Below are 24934 nucleotides of genomic sequence, written 5' to 3' on the forward strand. Positions count from 1 at the left end.
AATATAGAACCAGCGACAATATATTCATCGTGTACCAGTCAAGGGACAGACGGTCCCACCTCCGGAAACGACGCTGAGCCCAGGGAGCGCGAGGCAGTGGAAGGATCGGTAAGTCTTCAGGCACTTATTTCGTTCCTTACTGTACACATATTAAACTTTTAAAGGTGGCATTATAATATGCCAATATATAAATTAAACATTGTAGTAGTAATAATCAACTTCTTTAGATTACTAATCTTTAAATCGTACAAATCAGGTCATCATGTCAGGTGTTTTTTTATCCCCCCGGTGAAGGTCAAGGGGCGACCCGACCTTGCTGCCAGCTCTCTCACCAGTGGCAACTTCTGGGGGGCCCGAAGGCTCCGTCGGCCGGGCGTCCTTGTGGTGAGCTGCGCTGTCTGGTTGTAGTGTTGACCGCGGTAAGCCCCTTACCTTATCCTGGTTCTAACCTCTGACGGGATCGGACGCTTGGGCGAAGAGTTTATGGGAGTCATTTAGTGGGTAGAGTCCTGAAAACATCCTTGGGCCCGCGGTTTCGCAGAGCGAACCAATCCCACATTCCTACCCCGCGCGCCCCCTAGGCGCGGGGACCTCGTAGGAATTTCGGCCCCGGCCCAAAAAAAGTCTTTTTTGTAAAAGAGACAGTATTATAATATGAATTAACAAATACTAAATTATTATACAGTATATTATTGAATATAATTAAAGTGGCACTCAGCACGTGACCAATAAATGCATTCTGTGATATATTTGATATTAACATTTGACTTAACGATTTAAATAAACTAATTAGTTTCCCTTACTGTACCGATTTCATCTTCTTTAGTCTGGTTCTAATCGTAGGGAAGTCAGGTCTTGTGTTGGGATCTTCTGCCCAGCAGTCCTTCATGCACGACACGATGTAGTCGTCGATGCCGCCGTCGATGCTGCTCGTGTCCGGACGAAACAACTCTTCGCCGTCCAACTTCGGCCGCTTCAAGCGGTCTATTATATCTGAAATGTTAGTCCACGGTATACATATTTTTAAAAGAACGAAATATAACTTACTGCTAAGTAGTAACTCAAAATGTATTTTGTACTTTTTGTTTTCATTTAAAGGCTCACCTTTGGGCTCCATTGCGACATTTCCGAAAGGGCCTTTTCTCGCTATCACTTCGTATAGAATAATCCCAAACGCATAGACGTCACCTTTTTGCGTTCCGCCCACGATGCCATTCGGGTTGTTTAATCCTCTCAACAACTCTGGTGATTTCCAAAGCAAACCTGTAACACGTCACGACTTTGTGTTAATGCCGCAAATTATAAGAACTCGTACAATTTAAGACTATTATTAATATTTAGCTATTTACTTTATAAGCAGCATTTTTTATTTATGTGACTATATGCAAAATATTTAATTCCTACACCCCAGCAGAGGGTAATAGAAAGGAATGATGATGATGATGATGATGATGATATGCAAAATAAGCTTCGCAATCTTTAGCTATTTTTATTGCGGTGTCAAACAATAAAGTTTTTGAATACATCCTGTGCCCTTCAATCCTAGTATCCGATCATTTATTATAATAATATTATAATAATAAGGTTCATGCACCTCTATAATACTGATGTTCTCCAATAAACTTGTTTTCAGCGCAATATTTCAGCTCACGAAGATCAAAATCAGCTACCTGAATGGATAAATTAAACTATTTATTTCACACAAACAACAAATACATCAAACCACTCATTCGCCACGTTATAAGTAACATAGTCTAATGTAATGAATAACATAGTCAAAAACGATCGATTCGTCTTTGACGTTTAAGGTAATATTGTTTATTATCTCAAAGCTGAACTTACTTGTAACATCCATCTTGATGTAACTACACAATTCGAGGATTTGAGATTTCCGTGAAATATTAAAGGCGATGAATGAATGAAGATCATACCCTGGAAATAAAAAAAGACAAGTGAACGCTTTCAAAAATCTCAATTTTGAAGGAGCATTGATTGGTACAGTAATATTTAACTCATAGAAAAAAACAATCATACCTTAATGAGATCGTGAATAAGCAAAGATATTAACATCTGATCCAATTTGATATCTTCGTTTTCTATTATATCCTGCAAATTATTTAGAATATGTACTCGTAACACTCAAAGGTCGCACACATTTAAAAAAAATTGCTTAATTAGCAATAAAGTTACTTAATACAGGCAACAGATCTAAGCGTTTACCTATTAGGTAAGAATATTTATTGTTGAGAAAACTTTTTTTTTTTCTCTCTTTTTATCTACAATCCAAGTATCCAGTACTTTTATTAGATGAGTTGAAATTTTCTAAGGCAGTAAGAGCGTGACTCCAGCGAGCCATCTACTCTAATAAAATGAAATGAGAAATCTTAGATTAATTTATTTATGAACACTCCTATCTATACGCAATTGTTAACGTTTTTACAGATTGCCTACTGATTTTTTTCTATCTACGTGTATATAGGTATACGAAACAACACAAACAGTCAAGTACTATTTTGTGACTTAAAAAAACGATTTTTGTTTTTATAGTAGGTATCCTATAGACATTATTAGTATTACATTACAAGCATTAGCGTTTACGATGAAACAAAATATACAGTCGAGTTGCCTATTTGTTCCAAAAATATGTCAATAATGAAATTAAAGATGCAATAGGATACGCAAAACGATTCTAAATCTTAGATGTAACTGCTTTAGGTTGAATTTCGATAAACTTGTTCGAACGCTTATAGCGAAGTAATTATTATTATTCCCTATCTATTCCCCGGTAGCCTGAGGGGCGAGAACTCACATACAAGCTCCCCTTGGCACAGTAGTCGGTGAGGATGAGCACGCGCATCGGCTCCACGACGGCGCCGATGAACGAGTTGAGATTGTCGTGACGCAGCTCGCGCAGCAGCCGCATCTCTTTCATTATGTCCCGAGATATATCCTGAACAGATTATATATCGACGGGGTGACATTTCGCTTAATACGCGACATTTATCTTTGTAATTAAAGGTCACTTTTATTTAGTATTAGCATCAACAGTTCGATGTTTTTAATTGAACTTCAATAAATTTTAGTCCATTGAAATATTAATAATAATAGCTGAAGAAGTTTTTTTGTTATGATATTTTAAACTTTAAATGGCTCTCCTGTAAAGTTGCAAAAATTTCCCTAAAACCAAATAGCCTTTCACTCCTCGATATAAACTAATTAAAACTAAATTAATATTGTAATCTCGAGTTCGTTATTTAATGGTAGTGCTTGAGATTATACCTTTTTTATGATAAATTATTACCTTCTTTTTAGAAAACTTCAATGTTTTTATCCTGACTAAATTCCCTCTGTATTGCGCCGTCGTGGTGAATTTTTGTGGGCACATTTCGTATGATATACCGCTCGCTAGACATAACTGTAACGAAATATACTATTCAACCTAATGTCGGAAATAAAAAACCTTGAAACTAGTGAAATTAGCGGGATCTACAAATATTGAAAAAAAAAAAATATTGTTTTTAAAAATGCAAACGTATCTAGTTAATTTTGCTTTGTACACATGCAGACGAGAATACAACCCATTTCACAGAGTGGTTACTGCTACTCATAAAAATGGACAGTGTCAATCAATGTTCAATCTTTCTAAAAACTGGATATACTGAGTGTCGTAGTTGGCGTTACTGATTGCATGAGATAAAATAAAAACAACATAATATTATATACCTTACTGGGCGAGCACACGAGGCCGTTGTCGGAATATCCGGTAACTTCCTGTGCGTCTATTTCCCAAAGAAAACCTTCTATTTCTTGTTTGATCTTCCATTTTCGGTATTTGCTGACCGTGACGAATAACACACAAAACAAAGTCACCGCCAACGTTCCCGTCAACGCTAACGGTAACGCCAACGTTATCAGCGAGTTGTGCCTTGGACATTTCTCGTTGTTGAAACCGCAAGACGGTTCGTCCTCCGGTTTCACGCTGTCAGGCCAATCGATCGGTATACGAGAATTCAGTTTGTAATCCTGAGAAAAAAAATCCACGTCCAAATATTTAATTCCCGTTTAACTACGTACCTACATGTGACGACAACAAAGTCAATAATGGCTTAAAACAATAATTTTATTGGGTAGACAGTTTTTTTTAGACAGTGTAGGTAGGCAGCGTAGATTAGTTTCCTGGATATACGCGTACGAACCCGAAACAAAAAACCAGTCACGAGTTTGGGTGTTCGAAAATGAGTTAAAGCCAATAAAAATGTTTCGTTCACGGAGTGTTGCAAAAAAAATGGTGGCCACGTTTGTCTCCAAAACCGGCCATGTTACGACTATTCCTCTTGAGGGACAAAGAACGGTTAATGCAAAATGGTATGCTAGCATTTGTTTGCCACAGGTCGTTTCTGAACACCGTAAAGAGAACTGCAACCGCCGCATTATCCTCCATCACGACAATGCGAGTTCTCACACCGCGCACAGAACAAAAGAGTTTTTAGAGCAAGAAAACATAGAATTATTAGACCATCCGCCGTACAGCCCCGACCTAAGCCCTAATGATTTCTATACTTTCCCTAAAATAAAGAATAAATTGCGTGGACAGAGATTTTCATCACCTGAAGAAGCTGTGGACGCCTACAAAACGGCCATTTTGGAGACCCCAACTTCCGAATGGAATGGTTGCTTCAATGATTGGTTCCATCGTATGGAAAAATGTGTCAAACTTCGCGGAGAATACTTCGAAAAGCAATAAATACATTTTTAAATAGTAATGTTGTGTCACTTCGTTAATTCCCGAAATTTTCAGTGCTGCCCTCGTAGAAGAAAAAAAAACGTTCAAGCAATCAAGTCTCCCGGTTTACTTAGCGTCCGTGACCCAACTATTTATATACCCATATTCTAATCTATATTTGTATTTTAACAGTTTATAATAGTAATTCGTTTGTCTATTATTTTTCTGTCTTGTAAAAATAATTGGTACTCACAGGAAACTCTTTACTGTTTTGCTGGAAATGAGCAACCGGTATCATACTGTAACTGCAGTTTCTATCAATCTTGTTGTTGATCGGCTTGAAAGCGAGCAAGGAGAAGTTTCCCTCGGAATCGCCACGATCATCTAAACGTATCGTCAAACCGGACACACCTGTATAGAGAGAATGTACAATTATCATATTATTTCGATCATAACTTAAAAGAAAACTTTGGTACTGAGAAACAGACTTTAAAAAATTCTATTGTTGTTGTCTGCCCGAGACTTCCTATGTGTAACAATAAAGAGACAGCTGCAGTTTTTCTATCTATCTTTCATTCACTCCTATACTGCCCCTAGGCTGCCCCTATGCCTCGCCACAACGGCCAGTCCTACGCGGCCTGCATCCAGCGGATTCCCGCGCCCTTCAATAGGTCGCCAGTCCACATAGCGGAAGGCGTACCCACGATAAGTCTTGAGCTGCAGTCCCAACTCTATATAATATGAAACGTAAAAATCGACATTCCGTATAACCCTATCACTGTATAACATGAACCGATTATAATATTATGATCCTGAAATTATTTACGAAAAGCGACTTTAGTTTACAGAATGTAGTATAGCTTTCAGTTTATTCATGTGAAAATGTGTTTTTTTATATATGGAAAAACGACGAAAAAATTGGCAATTTTCGTAATTTTAGAAGAATCATATTAATATTACAAATAATATTTAAAATATGTATATAGGAATGTAGCAGTGTACTACTGTATATACATAGATCATGTATAAAAGTGTTTACTTGCTCTAGTTCATCGAGGAAATAGGGCATATTTTTATGGATCAAACGCAACCCGCGTTTCTTCTTAAGCGTCAAAACATATTTATTTATTATATCGAGGCATGAAGTAAGGCTATACCAAATAGCCTTAAGCGACATTTTTGCCCTTTACAGGAAAGCCATTTAAAGTTTAATATTTGGAAAAAATATCATAACAAAAAAAATCTTCAGCTATTTGAATGGAGTGAACTTAACTACAGTTCAATTAAAAACATCGAACTGTTGATGCAAATACCAAATAAAAGGCACCTTTAATTACAAATATAAATGTCGCGTATCAAGTGAAATGTCGCTTAAGCCAAATAGCCTTTCATCCCTCGACATCGTCTTGGTATGTAATACAATTTGACTTACTTTTGTATGGCGAACTTTTAATCATCTTCGCCACAATGGCTGTTCCGTTAGTGACAATATTCGTTAGCTTGGCCTGCGTCAAGGGCTCCTTTTGAGTTTCCTCCTTGATTATTTCATCTAGAGCTTTAGCATAGAGCTTCACCGAATCATACAAGTACGCAGCGTAAATGGATACAAACTGAAACAATTAAACTCGCATACGTATTAATCCTTTGCTTGAAAATAATTTGCTGTTGTTGCCTTGAACACGAAGTGAAAATTCCTCCAAGAAAAGTATAGTTTAAAAAGCAAAAACTAAACGCGCTTTAATAAGCAACCCGAACTAGAATTGGAATGAACTTTTTATTATCTCGGTGATGGTTCTGGTCAGGATATTAGGCTAGGATAATTTAAATTATTGTGTATTTCCTTCGATCTTTGATATGTTTGAAGATTTCCAAGTGAATCCGACGTTAGGAAGTTGGTGAAAATTGCCTTGATAGATTCCGTCACATAGCTGAACATATATAAGCCAATGGTCTATAGTGGAAGCAGTCCGCTGTCCAGTACCAAATAACACACATCTATTACGCTAGATTCCACAGTAATATGGTTGCGTCGCATATGGAGCTTTACAGTTGCTTATCTAAGAAGGGAGAGACCACTGAACACGGAGCCACTCAGAATGTGCCGCACTTTTGTTATGTTTAAGTCTGTGGCTGGATTTCGTTTGGCGCATACTACATTGAACCTTAACTCTTGAAATAGATCAGTACACCCGCGATTTAAACATTAAAATGTAATTCAGTCAACTGTTTAATAACTTTGTACGACCATTTGAACCTGGTATCTCTTTAAATAATTTGTCTCGATACCCGAGAGACCAATAAATATCTCACGAGCAAGACAAAAAAAACTAGACACGAATTAATACTAAAAAAAGACTAGTAAAAATCAAATACTTTAAAGAATATTTTAATAGCATAGTGTCCACCAATCAAACTTAAAAAAATATGGTGTTTTAAAATAGTAATTACGTAGCTTCTTGTTGATAAAGCCAAGCGATCGTATTTCGTCTTGTTTATCATTATAAATTAAATACAGCAATTCAAATCATATTTTATACTAATATTATGAAGCTGAAGAGTTTGTTTGTTTGTTTGAACACGCTAATATCAAGAACTACTGATCCGATTTGAAAAATTCTTTCAGTGTCAGGTAGCTCGTTTATTGAGGAAGACTATAGGCTATATAATATCGCTAAGCCAATGCAAGCGGAGCACCAATAAATAATGTTTCAAAATCGGGTTTTTTTTCCGTTTTGAGAGCTTCCACTGCGTGCACTGCGGAAACGGTTAAACTTTTAATTTTAATCAATTTTAATTATAATTAATTCAATTTTAATTAGTCACTTTTAAAAGATCTAAAAAAATGTCCGCGACAGCATATGTCTATATGTTAAGTTTGGCTCATTACAAGGTTTTTTATGCTAATCAAATTTGTTCCAAAATAAAGCATTATTTTCACTTTCTACGTAAATGAAGAGGCAGGTAATATTTAGCGTTATGCCAGAGTAATTATTCCACACGGACGAAGTCGCGGGCAAAAGCTAGTATATAATAATGAAATGCACGTACCTTAATGTACTTGCTGCCAAAGACATCGGGAAAATTGAATGGTTCTAGAGAATTGTATTTCCTGACTTTAGCCGTAAACTCTTCATATTCCGGGGATGGTTCCGACGAAGCTATCACCAGTAACGACTGGGCTCTCTTTTTAAATTCAGGCGTGTTCGGACATATTAATGTCGACGATAAACGATCTTCGATTTCTGAAAAAAGAAATTCGGAAAAGAAGGTTATACAATTCCAAACCTATCCGTACATATTAGGGGCTAAAGTATGAATGTGCCGATTTGTACAAAAAAAAAAAAATTGGTTTTTTTGATTTAACATATTTATTTAATCAAAATATCTACCATTGTTATCTATACATTGCTGCCATCTAATTAGAAGGTCATTTATGCCTTTGCTATAGAACTCTGGTGATCTAGACTCTACAAACCGTGTGAAAGCATTTTGTACTGCCTTTTTAATTTTTATTTTCTTGCCTAGATGTGTGGACGAGCTCACAGCCCACCTGGTGTTAAGTGGTTACTGGAACCCATAGACATCTACAACGTAAATGCGCAACACACCTTGAGATATAAGTTCTAAGGTCTCAGTATAGTTACAACGGCTGGCCCACCCTTCAAACCGAAACGCATTACTGCTTCACGGCAGAAATAGGCGGGGCGGTGGTACCTATCCGTGCGGACTCATAAGAGGTCCTACCACCAGTAATTACGCAAATTATAATTTAGCGGGTTTGATTTTTATTACACGATGTTATTCCTTCACCGTGGAAGTCAATCGTGAACAATTGTTAAGTACGTATTTCATTAGAAAAATTGGTACCCGCCTGTGGGATTCGAACACCGTTGCATCGCTATATACGAATGCACCGGACGTCTTATCCTTTAGGTCACGACGACTTCTATGGGGGAAGCCTCCTGGGAAGAAAATTTTTTATCACGTAGAAAATTGTCCAAATCACGATAAAAAGGGTAGTCCGTTGGAGCAAGGCCTGGCAAGTACGAAGGGTGACGAACGGTTTCTAATTGCAGTTCCTGTCGAGTTAAAACGGTTCCTCGGGCTGTATGAGGTCTCGCGTTATTATAGAGCAATAATTGTGAAGATCGATTCTTGAGTCGGAGCTGTTTCACTGCAAGTTTTGCTATCATTGTTCGGAGCTCGGCACAGTAGACATTATTATATGACCATGGATTCTATCATCACAAGCAATCGTAGTATACTCACTCAACAAATACTTGGCAGAGTCTTTAAGAGAGTACGTCATCATGTCCACGAATATAACCATGTACTCGCCCTTCGCGAATAACTGCAGCGACTCCATGGCGGTCATCATCTCTATTAGTCCCGAAGTCGACCCAAGGAAAACGTAAACTGAAACATGTAGACCGGTCATGTAGAAAAAAATCCAATATGCACTATAACCGTTAGTCGGTTTTTTTTTGTGTCTATGTCATACTTTTTTTTTAATATCCCTCTCTTTTATTGATTTCCAATTAAATATGTATTACTGCTACAATTAAGGGATTGTTAAATCAGAAATGAGGCAACCGTATATAATATATATACCTAGTCAGGTCATAAGTATTGTCACACAGTAAAAACTTTTCTTTTAGAATGCTGGCCACAAAAAAGTTTATTGAATTCTAATTTCGAATTGTTCATGAACATAAAAAATGTATACTTTTAGAATTTTACTCATTTTTAAATATGGAGTGGACGTTTAAAGAAGACCGTGTTGCAGTTATTGCGTTGCATCGTTGCGGTTACGCGCCAATTCAAATTTTTAACATACTGAAAATTTTGAATATAACCAAAAGATTCGTTTATCATACCATCAAACGATACAATGAAGACTCTAGTGTAGATGACAGGTCAAGAAGTGGTCGCCCTCGGTCTGTTAGGACTCCAGCAGTGATAAAAGCTGTGAAGTCGCGAATTCAAAGAAATCCCAAACGTAAGCAGAAACTGTTGGCTCTTCAGATGGGGTTAAGCAGAACAACGGTGAAAAGGGTGTTAAATGAAGACTTAGGGCTTCGGGCATATCGAAGAAAAACAGGACATCGTTTGAATGCTCGTCTAATGGACCTGAGACTGAAGAGATGCCGTGCTTTGTTGAAGCGGTACGCGGGAAAAAAATATCGGGAAATTCTTTTTTCGGATGAAAAAATTTTTACCGTAGAAGAGAGCTACAACAAACAAAATGATAAGGTGTACGCACACAGCAGTGAAGAAGCGAGCAACCGTATTCCGCGTGTCCAACGAGGTCATTTTCCATCCTCGCTCATGGTATGGTTGGGAGTTTCTTATTGGGGCTTAACAGAGGTACATTTTTGTGAGAAAGGTGTAAAAACGAATGCAGTTGTGTATCAAAATACAGTCCTGACGAACCTTGTGGAACCTGTTTCTCATACCATGTTCAATAACAGGCACTGGGTATTCCAACAAGATTCGGCGCCAGCTCATAGAGCGAAGAGCACACAAGACTGGCTGGCGGCGCGTGAAATCGACTTCATCCGGCACGAAGACTGGCCCTCCTCCAGTCCAGATTTGAATCCGTTAGATTACAAGATATGGCAACACTTGGAGGAAAAGGCGTGCTCAAGGCTTCATCCCAATTTGGAGTCACTCAAGACATCCTTGATTAAGGCAGCCGCCGATATTGACATGGACCTCGTTCGTGCTGCGATAGAGGACTGGCCGCGCAGATTGAAGGCCTGTATTCAAAATTACGGAGGTCATTTTAAATAAACTTTAGTGTTATAAGAATCTATGTTTTGTTAAGTTCATTTTGGTATATGAATGGTTACATAATGAATAAACTTGTTTCAATTATTTTACATTAAACATGTGACAGAATTTATGACCTGACTAGGTATATATTTTTGTTATGCTATTTCGTCACGTAAATTTAGCAATAATCATATACACAGACAAAATATATTATGTAGTTCCGAAAATTACGCCGTTCCTCGAAAATTGTTTGTAAACATAAACATTTAAAGAACGATGCGATGGAATTACTTTCACAAATTTTTTTGAAGTTATACTTCTTTAGGCGCGTTATGAAAATTTATGAGAGTGAAATTTTACGATGCGCGCGCACCGTGACACAAAATTAACAGAATGAAGTTGCCCACTAAATCGCTCATTACAATACGACCGACGTAACTTGGCGAGTCTGAATATAGCCGCAGGTGAACTTTCCGAACCGTATCGAGAATTACCGAATTTATACGATGTCAAGAAAAGGGATGCGCAATATGCGTGTTTGAGGAAGTTGTTTAATCGATTTTTTTTCAAATTGATTAAAATTTAAATAAAAAAAATAAATTTTAATAAAAATAACGTATAACTTCTTACGCGCGTACATAATAAGTACACGAACTCTTTTTTTTTCAGACCAAACGATTTTTTTAATTCATAAATATTGACAGTTTGGTATTTTAAAATTTAATCCGTTGTTTTTTTATACATATCAATTAATACAATAAAGCTTTCGAAATAAACACATGACACCTTAGATGAATACTACATACGCCATCAAATATCAACTTTACGTTAAAGTTAGTAGGCGAGTTTGAAACTTATTTCAGATCGAGATTCGATAGCGGCCTAAGAGGAAACTAATGACATCTTATATAATAATATATCTATATATTAATACGTGAAGCAAAAACTTTTTATCCCTTTTTACGAAAATTGCGCGGACGGAGGAGTATGAAATTTTCCAATTCCAATTATAGTCGAATTTCGACTACTGCGGGACCTTTAGTCTACATAAATGTGTGTAAACCCAGCTGGGTTAGTAAAAGGTAACGAAAAATAATATAGAAACTAAATGCAATCTCTACTTTCTTTCACAGACTGTACAACCTACAATTCATTCGATAAACTTTTAGGCAGTAAACACAGTTTCTACAAATTCCTATGCAACAAGATGTACAGAATATTCACAAAGAAAAAACAGATGTATGTCTCTTTTTTTTCCTACCTAAGCTGATAGCCTTGAGAGGCTACGTCAGCGTAACCGGGCGAGTAAAAAATAATTCCAAATTCAAATTAGGAAAATGTGTTTTTTATTTATTTTCCGTACTGTCAAGATGAGTGATCTACTGAAGAAACTCGATACATTTTAAAAATTTACTACAAAAAAGGTAAAAATGCAACACAAGCCGCAAAAAAAAATTGCGATGCTTATGGACCTAGTGCAGTGTCTGTGAAGAGTAGCACAAAGGGGAATGCCCATTTCAGGCCCAAAGCGGACAATAGATTAGAGAAAAAATACTTAGTGCATTAATTTGGTCATAAATAAATATGCATTTACTTTCTTCCAAATGAACGCTACTCCACTTTACAATAAGTAGTTTAAAAAACGTAACTCTATTGACAAGGTTTTTGATTTTTGCGGGAAAAATATTGCCAGCATCAAAACCTTTTACGTATTAAGTAAACATTTTAAGTATATAAATAAAACCTAAGTATTCTCAAATACTGAAAATGTTTTATTTATATGTTTTGTATTATTGACTGACACTTCGCATTTCGCTTGCTGCTTGTGCTTACGTTCAAAATGGATGTGTTTTGATTTTTCTTCGATTTATTTTACTGGCTTTGTTTTATGGATTTTATCCTCCCTTCAACGACCACTTTGGCTCAGGAGTTAAGGATCACAGCTACATTCGATTATGGATACCGATCAATAACGTTTCACACTACGACTGAAAAACATTGTATGAATTGTGGTTTTAACCTGACCGAGATTCAAAACATACATTGGATAAAAATACCTTAGGAACATCTCTCTTATCATAATTAATAAATTAAACATAAAGAAAAGAAAAGTTCTTTAAGTATCTCACAATCCGACACTTATCTATATTGAAAATTAACCTCAAAACTGTTTTTTTTTAATTTAATTTTTAAAATAGTGACGTCGATTTCAATATATTTTTTAGATATCTAATACATTTAAGAATTTGAAACAGTCTATTTTTATAGTAAGTAATATTTGATGTCCATCTTGGGCCCAGCACACTATGGAGAGTGGGCATTCCCCTTTGGTTTAAGCGTTTTCAATCCGGAAATTTTAATGTCAAAGATGCACGTCGCTCTGGCCGCCCTATTACGGATAAAATGGATGCCATTTTTTAAAAATGGAGCAAGATCGGCATATCCGTAGTTACGACGTAGCTGAAGAACTGGGAATTGACCACAAAACTGTTTTGGCACATTTGAAAAAAACTGGGTACACAAAAAAGCTCGATATTTGGGAACCTCACGAGCTCACTGAAAGAAACCTAATGAACCGTGTACTCATTTGTGATTCGTTATTAGGACATAATGAAACCGGACCATTTTTGAAGAAGCTAATAACCGGTGATGAAAAGTGGATTACGTACGAAAAAAACGTGCGAAAAAGGTCGTGGTCAAAGGCCGGTCAGGCTTCACAGACTGTGGCGAAACCCGGGTTAACTCGCAACAAGATGATGCTGTGTGTGTGGTGGGACCATCGATTCTGAACTTTACTGCGAACAACTGATGAGATTAAAGCAAGAAGTTGAGAGAAAGCGGCCGGAATTAATCAACAGAAGGCGTGTGGTTTTTCATCATGACAACGCTAGACCTCACACATCTTTAGCCACTCAGCAAAAATTAAGAGAACTTGGCTGGGAGGTGTTAATGCATCCGCCGTATAATCCTGACCTTGCACCTTCAGATTTCCACCTGTTTCGGTCTCTTCAGAATTCTTTATTAGGCAGGTCAGGTTCACGTCACGAGAGGACTGCCAAAACCAATTGTCGCAGTATTTTGATCAGAAGCCCGAAAATTTCTATAGCAATGGGATCATGTCCATATCTACAAGATGGCAAAAAGTTCTCGAAAAAAATGGTACATACATGGTTCCTAGTTAAATGTAAATAAACTATATTAAAGAATGTTGTGAATTTTCTTAAAAAATGCGAAGAAACTTTTTCCCCAACCTATTATTTAAATAAAACGAATCATTCGTATTATTAATCGCGTAAGGCAAAAAATTACAATAAAATTGTTTTAGATCTCTCTAAGTTGTACGAAGATGCGCTATTGCACTTATTATGTTTGATTTTAAATATTAGGGTTGTGAAACAATTTTAGATTATAAAGTACTTACTTCTTGTTTTGTTTTTTGTATCATGAATGAACTGATACCAGAAACCGGGTGCACAGCAAGCCATTTTCTCTACGCAACATTTAAAAGTATTTATGACGGGACTCTGATGGTTTACAGTCATGTTAAAATCCTTGGCATAGTTCGCCAACGTCAGGGCTACCGTCATCCAAGATTCTTCATACAATATAGAGAATTTGTTCCATCTATAGTAACGTAGCAACGATATTAACGCTTTTGTCGCCTAAAAACAGCCGCAAAAACAGGTCATAGCGTATCTATTTTGTCTTTACAACCACTGATGATGCATACATTACTGACTCACAACACACTGCGTTGATTTAATAAAAATAAAAGACCCACCTGAACGCCCGGAGGCTCTAATCGAGCAAAGTTTGGTAGCCTAGATACTTGGTAGTCTGAGCATTTCTGAAAAATAAGTTGATTTATGAATTTTACGTTGATCCGTAACATTGATTTAAAGGAAAGCATGTTATATTTAAAATAACTCACGTAAGAGATCATAGGCAAGTTTCTGGATTGCGCAATTATGGCTTCAGTTTCACAGCGACCTTCGGGTCCGAAAAAGGCTACTACACCTGCACGACTCATTTCGGTGATGAGCCTGGTGGAAGTTACCATGTCATATTTCGTGTTGTTCCACTGCATGTGAATCTCCACATCCGGCAGCAGATCGACTCCATTGTTCAGCTATGAACAGTATTATTACAAATTAAACAAATAAAAAAAAATAAAAAAATCTATTACTTAGTTGCTACGAATAACTTATTATATTTTATTCGTAGCTTAGCTGTATTATATGAAAAAATTAACAGTACTTCTTCCGTTCTGTTACTTTGAGGTTCAAAGTAGGTCATAACGTTGACGAACTATTAAGGTGGATAGTAAGTAGCAACGTACAGGCGACTGCATAAATGCATGAACACCTCAGGGTCTATATTTGCTTGTATACTATGGTGATGGTAGTCGAACAACTTGCCCACATGCGACAGCAAGGTAATCGGTCGATAGCTGGAGAGCCTTCTCCTGTCCTTGTCGGGTTTGGGAAAGACGATAATCTTGCCAAATTTCCAAGTTCCGGGGAAGTGTCCTACCAGGAGAACGGAATCTGTCATTACTGACACGATTGAAGGAGGGAGGTTTTGTATGGCGAGGGGAAGAATACCGTCCTCGCCGGGAGCTTTGCGCCTCTTCATCGATTTGATGAGGAGGCGTAACTTGCTGGAAGTGACTAAGTCGTCATCTTCCCGGCGATTCTGGTTTAAGAAATTGGATTAAGAAATTGGACGGTACAGGAGTATGACCCGCAGGTCATTCTCGGATGTCGGATTATCTCCGACCTTCGGGACCCTATCCCGTCGGATTCCAACAGATGATGCGCAGTTCATGGCTCAAGCATTGTGCATCGAGTAGTCAACGTTTCAAATTAGATACAACCTTCAGCAATAAAGAGACCGACTCCGAAGAAGTTCATGGCTAGCCATTAAACTGCGCAATCAACCGGCAAATCCCCGAAAGCAGGGCCCCGAAGGGGCTGGCTCCCAAGGCGACCTCACGGATCACTCCAGAGATCACCTCGGATAGTTTCTCCCACAACGAGAGGAGTCAGGCAGCAAAACCAGCAGGCTGTGACTCCTGCCGACAACTGCGCCGCTTTCGTTGTGGGCGGGATGTTAATGGGAGCTGCGTGTTACCCAGAGCGCTGGGTTGTGTCTGGGGTGCATTTGCCCTAGGCTCTGAAGGCTGGCTTGAAATTGAAGCCTCCATAGTGTTGGCCTCCGATGAAGCTGTTGGGGTCTTTGGGGCGATTTGGTCCTCTTTCAACAAAGCAGGTTCTTCTCTTTCTTTCTTTTTTCCTTTCTTTGGTCTAAAAGCACCATTAATGGACCGGGAGGATCCGTGATGAAGTGTTTAGGGCGACGTTGACTGTTTACTATTCGGTCCACAGGATTGGGTACGTAATTTCCGGCGACCAAGAGGGTTTTCGTGTCGCGCCACCTTCTCAAAGTGGCGCAACGATGCCGACTGTAAATACTTACTGATTGAGTCAAGCTCCAAATCATCATGGAGATCCACATTCCTTAGGAACCATGGTGCTCCGACGGCTATCCTGCAAGAGCGTGTCTGAGAATTCCCCGTGACTACGAAAACTTTGTGGTACTGTATTCGGAACTTCAAAAGCAGATAATAAAAGCGAACCTTAAGAGTAGTTTTAGTTAAGAAATACGACTCGCGAAAACCGAAGAAAATAATATTTACTTTACCTTGTGCAAAAGTTTCTGACCTATCCATTTATTCTACCATAGACACATAACAGTACCTGACTACAATTTTATTTAAATGCGCTGTTAGAATTAAAATCGGTAATGTCAAATGCCATCGAAGAACTGACCTCTTCAAGTGCCAACGACAGTGCCCCGGAGACTGTGAGTCCTTGTCTGTCTCGCAAGTCACCGGTAAGAGCCGGTAAGTAGCCAATGGTGATATTGAACTTCTTGTGGGCAAGCGAAGGCCCAGCCAGTAAGCCCAGCGCCGCGAACACCAACACCCGCGCACCGTGCCACATGCCGTCGCCTTCACCGTGACAGTTTCACTTGAAACAATAACATTTAAGATAAACAAACGACAAAATCAATAAAATACTTAGAAATAAATTGACCAACATTTATATGAATGAATTAACAAAAATAATCATTTTTAATGGTAGTACTTATGTTGACCAAATTATTGCTTTCGTATGCTTACTCTCAGCCACCACAGCAAGGAACCATAATCCTATACTCAATGCAACCATTAGTCAGTTTACGCTTTATCTAATGAGCCTGAGCATCTTATGAACACATTCACGAACTGTGAGAGTATTGGTCATACGGTGCTCACTGTTCTTTCAACAGAAATTATCTCCGACCAGACAACACACGCACGGCCAAAATTAATACGACAGCAAAGAGTCAAGATTACACCGAGTACGATTATCGCGACAAGGTTTACACAAAGTGTTAATCTACACAGGGCAATACGCTTATTCTAGGGCCAGTTGAATGACAGGTTGATCCTGGTTTATTTAGAGCTCATTGTGAATTTTATAAACTGTAGATGGCTATAGGCTTAGGTCTGAGCGTGATATGACACCACGCTAAGGCTGGACTCATACATCCGGAATTCCTATCTGAATTCAGAGCACTACTTTTAGCATTAAATAATAAAAAAAAGAAACGCAAACGAATACACTGGATTCATCCTCTTAATGTGAATAGAGTAAGGGAAAGTCGGTCCTACAGTTCGGCTAGAAAATTACGACAGTATCCTGGCAGATTTTTTGATTACTGCAGAAAGTCAGTAGCATCGTTTGATGAATTACTATTGTACACGACCCGGTCTGTATGGCTGTTTCCGAGTCGTGTAATAATTTTTTTCTGTTGTCTGTTTTTGCGCTGGTAGAAGACGGCTGTTTCTTTCGACGGGTTTCGGCTTCTGTAACGAGGTTTCACAGGTAACTGTTTCACTAGTAACTGACAACTAACTGGTTCACTTGTAGCTGATTCACTGGTGGTTTTCTGATAACTGTACTATGTTCTATCTCGGAGATCCGCTGGTAACTGTTTCTGTCTTGTTGATGTTTCTATGTCGGAGATCCGGTGGTAACTGACTGTTTCTATGATGTTTCTATGTCGGAGATCCGCTGGTAACTGACTGTTTCTATGATGTTTCTATGTTGGAGATCCGCTGGTAACTGACTTTTGCCGTGGGGTCGTCGCGTCCCCTTGCGGGGTCGCGGAGCGGGCCTCGGGGAAACCCCTTTGCCCGGACTGAACCTCTCTGTCTATTGAGGCAGGGGTGATGCACTGCGGGATGGTGTGTAGTAGACATGTGTAAGTAATGCGAGTGATATTACTCCGGTAATATTACTCTACGATGTAATGCAACATCACACATTACGTGAAGGAAACAGACATCACACTATCACCCAACATGTTTCTTTCTTTGTCGTGTAATGTTGCTTAATACACGAACGGAACCGAGCGAGCGAGACAGACCTATCTACGCAAAAGAAATGAGCAAGCGACACGGAATTATTCCTAGTGATTTTGAACCGTATGCCCTGGCCGCTAGGTACATTTTTATACCTATGGTACGTCTGAATTTTAATATAGGTATTTGTGTTTATATTTTTCATGCGGCCAGCCGGTAGTTCCCCGCAAGTAGTTACTTAATTTTTTATTCGCAACTTTTGTAAAATCGCTAGTCGCTCGTAATTGTTTAGTAATATTTCATATTAATTTTTGTGTTTGAATTACTTAAGCACTTGTTTGAAGATAGTTTTATTATTTGTTTTAATGCGTGTTTAATAAGTGAAAGAAAGAACGGCGTCTAAATGAAAGTACAGTCCTCCTTGGATGCACTTTGAGGATATCGCGCCTAAACAATGCATCTACTGCTCTCGTATATTAACATTATTGTCGAGCTCAATTTGCAGTCTAAGTCGCCATATGAAATCCGTTCATCCCACAATAAATTATATTAAGTAAAAAATAAAATTATTATATTATTAAGTAAGTCAATCTCTGTCAAGTAATATAACAGTGTATTACAATATAAAGTTCATACTTTGTATTGTAATACACTACTGTAATGACACACCCGAATCATTACCTAAGTGATGTGTATGAACACATCATTTAGGTAATGATTCGGGTGTAAAGATACAATGTATTCGTCGTCACAGTATCTATTGAACACACCGAGTAATGTTAAGAGTGATGTGTGATGTTTTCGAGTAATATCACCTGTCTGTAAAAGTGATGTCATATCACATTACATTGGGAAGTGATGTTTTGCGCAAGTCTAGTGTGTAGCAGGCTTGGGGTTTTGAGATGGGACGACTTCTTTTCTTCCCTCTTCTCTCTTTTCACTTCTCACTTGATTTTTAAACTTCTTACTTTTGCCTATAAATGGCCATCCTTTTATATTTATTTCAGTACCTCATCTCGCGACGCGCTATCGTCGCGCCACTTTCAGAGGGTCCCGTGATCTGTATGTTACCGTAGCGAGAGCGCTCCAAAATCTTTCCTATTGGTCTGTTTACATTCTCTGATCTGATACACTCACATATTGCATATAAAATAATTTAAGATTATAAATTTTTTTACGTAATCACTTATTAACTAAATATATTAATTCTATTTGTTTGACAAAACTATTAATACCCTATTTCGTCCTGCACAACTCTGTTTGCTAGTGTATAAAATCCGAAATAATTCATAATCTGATTCCGGCGTGTCCTCGCGTGTTCGAATAGAATGTAGAAGAAGCACGCACGTTATGAAATCATAATCTTAAATGTACCGATCCGGAATTCAGAACGCTCGTCAGTATCATTCTTACCGATCGATCTGAGAAAATCATAATCTGAAAAAATCAGAATGTCTGTGTTTCTGAATGAATAATATGAATTTAGATTATGGATTCAGAGACGAATTCCGGATGTATGAGTCCAGCCTAAGACCAATACGAGCGGAGCACTAAAAATAATGTTTCAAATCGGGCCTTTTTTTCCTTTTGAGAGATTCCGCTGAGTGTGCTACGTAACGGTTAAAGTTTTGCTATAATAATGTATTACAGAATTGTTCCCCTTTAAAAGTTCTAAAAAAAGTCCGCGACAGCATATTTCTATGTGTTAAGGTAGGCTCACTATAATGTTTTTTTTGCTAACCAAACTTGCTAAACTAAAATAAAGCATTATTTGTTCATTTTTGTTTATTTTTTCGTTCAATTTGGCATTTAAAAATGTATTAGTAATTTTATAATATTTTTGCCTGGGGTTTCGCTCGTATTATAGTCAGAAAAAACCCTACTTTTAACCGACTTCTAAAATATTATCAATTGATTCTGTTTTATACATACAGTGATGGTTGTATAATTAGAAACACTACCAACGGCCCTTGACATTATGTAAGATACTTCACCGCAATCGTTTTTATTTTGAAACTTGCGACCCGCCCTCCCTTTGCTTCGGAAACATGAAATTTTATTATTGATAGCAGAGTCCCGCGATATTACCCAGGATATTGTCGTACCGCGGGTGACGCCGCGCGGTGAAGCTATTCTAAAAAAAGTACTAAATAAAATGCAGATTAAATTTTGAATTGCCGTCAAAATAATAGAAAAAGTTACTATTGAAAGAAATGTTATTCACCAATTTCAATAAAAGAACGAGCTATAGCTGCTTTTTTAAAATGTTTTTAATTAGGCGTCCGAGCGGCCAGTAATAGAAAATAAACACCTCCTCCTCATTTTGTAATTAAAAGTAAGATATTATTATGTTATATATTTTATGCAATTAATGAGTTGCTATATTATTGCTTGGTTATTAATTCTAATTATATGACCACCACTGTATATAAAATAGGTTGGGGAAAAAGTCTTTATAGTATGTCATTGTATGAACTTATAATAAAATCTCTTTGGCTATACTATTTGTATGTGGCTGGTTTTGGTATCATTAAAAGTTTAAATTTTAAGAAGATAATTCCAAATTCAAATTAGGAAAATGTGGGATTTCTATTTATTATTCGTACTGTCAAGGTGAGTGAATCTAATGAAGATATTCGATACATTTTAAAATTTTACTACAAAAAAGGTAAAAATGCAACGCAAGCCGCCAAAAATATTAACGATGTTTATGGACCTAGTGCAGTGTCTGTGAGAGTAGCAGAAATTTGGTTTAAGCGTTTTCAATCCGGAAATTTTAATGTCAAAGATGCACGTCGCTCTGGCCGCCCTATTACGGATAAAATGGATGCCATTTTTGAAAAATGGAGCAAGATCGGCATATCAGTAGTTACGACGTAGCTGAAGAACTGGGAATTGACCACAAAACTGTTTTGGCGCATTTGAAAAAAACTGGGTACACAAAAAAGCTCGATATTTGGGAACCTCACGAGCTCACTGAAAGAAACCTAATGAACCGTGTACTCATTTGTGATTCGTTATTAAGACGTAATGAAACCGGAGCATTTTTGAAGAAGCTAATAACTGGTGATGAAAAGTGGATCACGTACGAAAAGAACGTGCCAAAAAGGTCGTGGTCAAAGGCCGGTCAGGCTTCACAGACTGGCGAAACCCGGGTTAACTCGCAACAAGGTGATCCTGTGTGTGTGGCGGGATTGGAAGGGTATTATTTATTATGAGCTGTTACCACCAGGCAGGACCATCGATTCTGAACTCTACTGCGCAAGAAGTTGTAAGAAAGCGGCCGGAATTAATCAACAGAAGGGGTGTGGTTTTTCATCATGATAACGCTAGACTTCACACATCTTTAGCAAAAATTAAAAGAGCTTGGCTGGGAGGTGTTAATGCATCCACCTGTTTCGGTCTCTTCAGAATTCTTTAGGCAGTGTCAGGTTAACATCACGAGAGGACTGTCAAAACCAATTGTCGCGGTATTTTGATCAGAAGCCCCAAAATTTCTATAACAATGGGATCATGTGCCTACCTACAAGATGGCGAAATGGTACCTACATATTTTAGTTATATGTAAATAAACTATTAAAAATGGTGTGAATTTTCTTAAAAAATGTGAAATAACTTTTTCCCCAACTATTATATTACACATATATATTTGTATATACAAATATATTAGTATATATATAATATATTTAAATAGATAGATAAAATTAGAATGCAATAAATAAATAGATATTTCAGGTAAGTAGGTATGCATGTGTTTATGTTGTTTTAATCATAGTAAAACATACATGACATAAAAAAATATTTTGTTATGTACTTCATTCTATCATAAATGACACACCAATCTATTTATCACATCACTTTCTGCAAAATGGCTAGTACTAGCTGTAGGAACTTCATCTTCATCGTCATCATATGTTTCAGGTTCGAAATCTTCTGCATGTTTGGTATCCGACATGCGACCTTTGTCATTTTGAATCCAAAACATAAATAAAAATATAAATGAAGGTACATATACTTTACTGTTAATGAAAAATTGCATCATCAATTGATGTTGTTGATGTTATTTCTTATTTTATCAGTAATAATGGTTACTTTAGTACCTAACTGTATAATTATATTTTCATTTTGGGAATAAAATTTAAAATATTATATTATTATAATATATTTTTATAATGATATTAGGATGATAAAAACTTACCAATAAACAGTATAAATTAAATGAGGTTAATAAAAAAAATTGTGGGCAATAAAATTGTATGAAAGTATAGTTTGCTGCAATGATGCGCGTGCACAACACAGGGAACCAATCACAACTGACGGCATGTGACGCGACGCGATCAGATCCAATCACGTAATCAACATGGCCGGCACCACCTGCCCCTCTTGCCTTATTCCCCCAAAAGAGACCCAAAAATGGACTTCTGCGTACGTCAGGGTCAGAACTCAATATTCGTACCGATTATTATACCTATATAAAAACTCGTGAAATGCCCACCCACAAATCACTCTAATTATCAATATTATATTTTTAGTACAGCTAAGTCTTTTCATTGAAATGCCTGAAAAGATTTTTCATAATAAAATCACATCACACAGGGTAAACAAACATTTTAATGCCAATGAATCATGTATTTACTTACCATGAATGGTAAATATTCCTTGTATTGAAATGTGTCAACTTGCTCTTCATCAATGGTCAAGACATTAATTGGTCAAGATTGTCAACACATTTAAAGCCTTCAAGTACATTAAATTTTAATCTACACTTTCTTCTCTCATGTAAATATTACGAGACCTAAATATAAAGTTTTAAAAATATTCACAAAAGAATGAAACGTTTAATAACATAGTAAAAATAATTCTTCAAGATAAAACAGTGCGAGTGTTACAGAGAATAAATAACATTGTGTAGAATCGGAGTAAGAATGCAAGTTTTAATTTTACGACTTATTACACAATTAATAATTTAAATAAGTACCTACATATTTGTGACGATAAAGTAATAAATTTATTTAAATTTACGTCGAATGTCTGATACGCGCTAAACTCGTCACGAATAACAATTTGCGAGATACAGATATTAATAAAATGTTTTAAGCAAAATTCGAAATGTCTAGCTTATCCAAAGAATTTATAATTTTGGTGCAAACTGTTATCATTGATTTTTCGCTGAAATTAGCAAGTTTTAAGGTTTAGACGAATTAACCACTTCGTTGACCAAAAAAATATTATAACTTAACATCACATCACAAAGTATTCATTCCCCACGGCACTATCGATATTTCAACCAATCTTTTTTTTTTATTGCTTATTGTGGTTGGCGAGCTCACAGCCCACCTAGTGTTAAGTGGTTACTGGAGCCCATAGACATCTACAATGTAAATGCGCCACCCACCTTGAGATATAAGTTCTAAGGTCTCAAGTATAGTTACAACGGCTGCAACGCCCTTCAAACCGAAACGCATTACTGCTTCACGGCAGAAATAGGCAGGGTGGTGGTACCTACCCGTGCGGACTCACAAGAGGTCTTACCACCAGTAATTATGGTTATCTATGGTTGGAATGGTATGTTCGCAATTCAGTTAAGTTTTATAATCCTACTTATGCTGATAGCCTTGAGAGGCCATTTCAGCTTTTCCTTGACGTGTAGGTGAGCTCTCGGGGCTCTAACCGGGAGTTTTGCTAACACTGGCCCTACCAAGAGCAGTGCTTCGCAGAATCTACCACCGGATCGGAAACGCGACTCACTGAGAAGATCCGGCGAGAAACTCAGTGGGCTGTTTCTATGGGTTAATTCACTCGTCGAGCCCTTCGTCGCAAGCGACGGGTTCGACGAGGACAGTGACCGGTGCATGTGGTACCTTAAAACACCGTTAATGGATCGGGAGGATCCGTAATGACGTGTTTAGGGCGACGTCGACTGCTTATCATTCGGTCTACAGGATCGGGTATGTAATTCCCGGCAGCCACGACAAGAGGGTTTTCAAGTCGTGCCGCCTTGTCGAAGTGGCGCAATGATGCCGACTATAGATACTTACTGACTATGTCAAGCTCCAGGTCTTCATGGAGATCCACGTTCCTTAGGAACCATGTTGCTCCGACGGCTATCCTGCAAATCAGTTAAGGAAGAAACCTGCTGACATTCACGCCGCAACATTCATGTTAGATAAAGGACCAGATGCAATTGATATCTACAATAGTTTTAATTTGAATACAATAGACGAACAAAAGTTAAGCATCATCATCGGAAAATTCGAAGAATATTTCCCGCCGAAAAACAACGTGTCGTTCGAAAGGTATGTTTTCTTCAAAATTGAGCAACATGAAGAAGAATCATTTAACGAATTCATTACTAGAATCTAAACACAAGCAAACATATGCGAATTTGGCACTCTACTTGAAAATTGTAATTTCGGAATAAAATCAACCCAAATCAGAGAACAATTACTCACCGAAGCAAAACTTGATCTCACAAAAGCTTCAGCCATCTATAAAAACAGTGAACAAGCCTCCAAACAACTTAACTAATTTGAGAATAGTGAAAAAATACTCACAATAAAATAAAAACTTCAAAAATGAAAAGTTTGATTGTTAAACATCGTGGTTCAAACCACAAAGCTAGGGAATGCCAAGCTTACAACAAATTATGCACAAAGTACAACAAGGCTGGTCATTTTGCAAATATTCCCAAATTCTACTGAAACAAAAAAATACTTTAGAAGAAAATTCTACTTCAGAGAATTCAGATGAATCATTTATAGGACAATTATGTGTCGCAGCTCCAAAGATTGGACAGAAGGTGTCCAAACTGGTAACACCAAACTTACAGCAAAGCTTTTTACTGGTGTGGAGTGCAACGTCCTTCCAAAATTCATAGTACAGAAAACTCAAGCTTGTATACAACTAATTCGCACAAAAAATTAATAAGTTTCTCAAATAACAGAATGTCAGTACATTTGGAGAAGTGACGTTACAATGGAAAATAAACGAGAAAACTGCTAAAATACAATTTAAAGTTGTAGCTG

At 37.4% G+C, this 24934-nt stretch overlaps 1 protein-coding gene across 10 annotated transcripts; it reads right to left on the minus strand.

Annotated features, from left to right (window-relative positions):
- Positions 1–749: 749 nt before the first annotated feature.
- LOC101745811 (receptor-type guanylate cyclase Gyc76C) lies at positions 750–24381 on the minus strand. 10 transcript variants are annotated; one of them, XM_062670629.1, is made up of 18 exons: positions 22550–24381; positions 22405–22468; positions 16330–16530; positions 14430–14627; positions 14280–14345; positions 13920–14160; positions 8993–9139; positions 7772–7965; positions 6156–6333; positions 4977–5134; positions 3724–4023; positions 3302–3415; positions 2810–2950; positions 2035–2106; positions 1843–1932; positions 1595–1670; positions 1105–1263; positions 750–993 (listed from the first exon to the last, which is right to left on the minus strand). In XM_062670629.1, the coding sequence occupies exons 3-18, from the start codon at positions 16501–16503 to the stop codon at positions 800–802; spliced, it is 2502 nt and encodes an 833-aa protein (XP_062526613.1). In that variant the 5' UTR covers positions 16504–16530; positions 22405–22468; positions 22550–24381; the 3' UTR covers positions 750–799. The 10 variants fall into 10 exon arrangements, with proteins under 10 accessions (XP_062526613.1, XP_062526612.1, XP_012544731.1 ...); XM_062670628.1 differs by having other exon boundaries at positions 22378–22468; XM_012689277.4 differs by having other exon boundaries at positions 22108–22468.
- Positions 24382–24934: the final 553 nt, after the last annotated feature.

The sequence above is a fragment of the Bombyx mori genome, chromosome 10 (genome assembly GCF_030269925.1).
Source record: "Bombyx mori chromosome 10, ASM3026992v2".
In the NCBI taxonomy this organism is placed as follows: domain Eukaryota; kingdom Metazoa; phylum Arthropoda; class Insecta; order Lepidoptera; family Bombycidae; genus Bombyx; species Bombyx mori.

What these genes read in the sequence shown, in the direction of transcription:
- LOC101745811 (XM_062670622.1), bottom strand. Translation starts at nt 16,503, where the DNA reads ATGTGGCACGGTGCGCGGGTGTTGGTGTTCGCGGCGCTGGGCTTACTG. An exon ending in TGTCGTTGGCACTTGAAGAG is followed by an intron (nt 14,628 to 16,329) that starts GTCAGTTCTTCG and finishes TACTGTTCATAG; the next exon opens with CTGAACAATGGAGTCGATCT. An exon ending in TAGAGCCTCCGGGCGTTCAG is followed by an intron (nt 14,161 to 14,279) that starts GTGGGTCTTTTA and finishes GGCTGTTTTTAG; the next exon opens with GCGACAAAAGCGTTAATATC.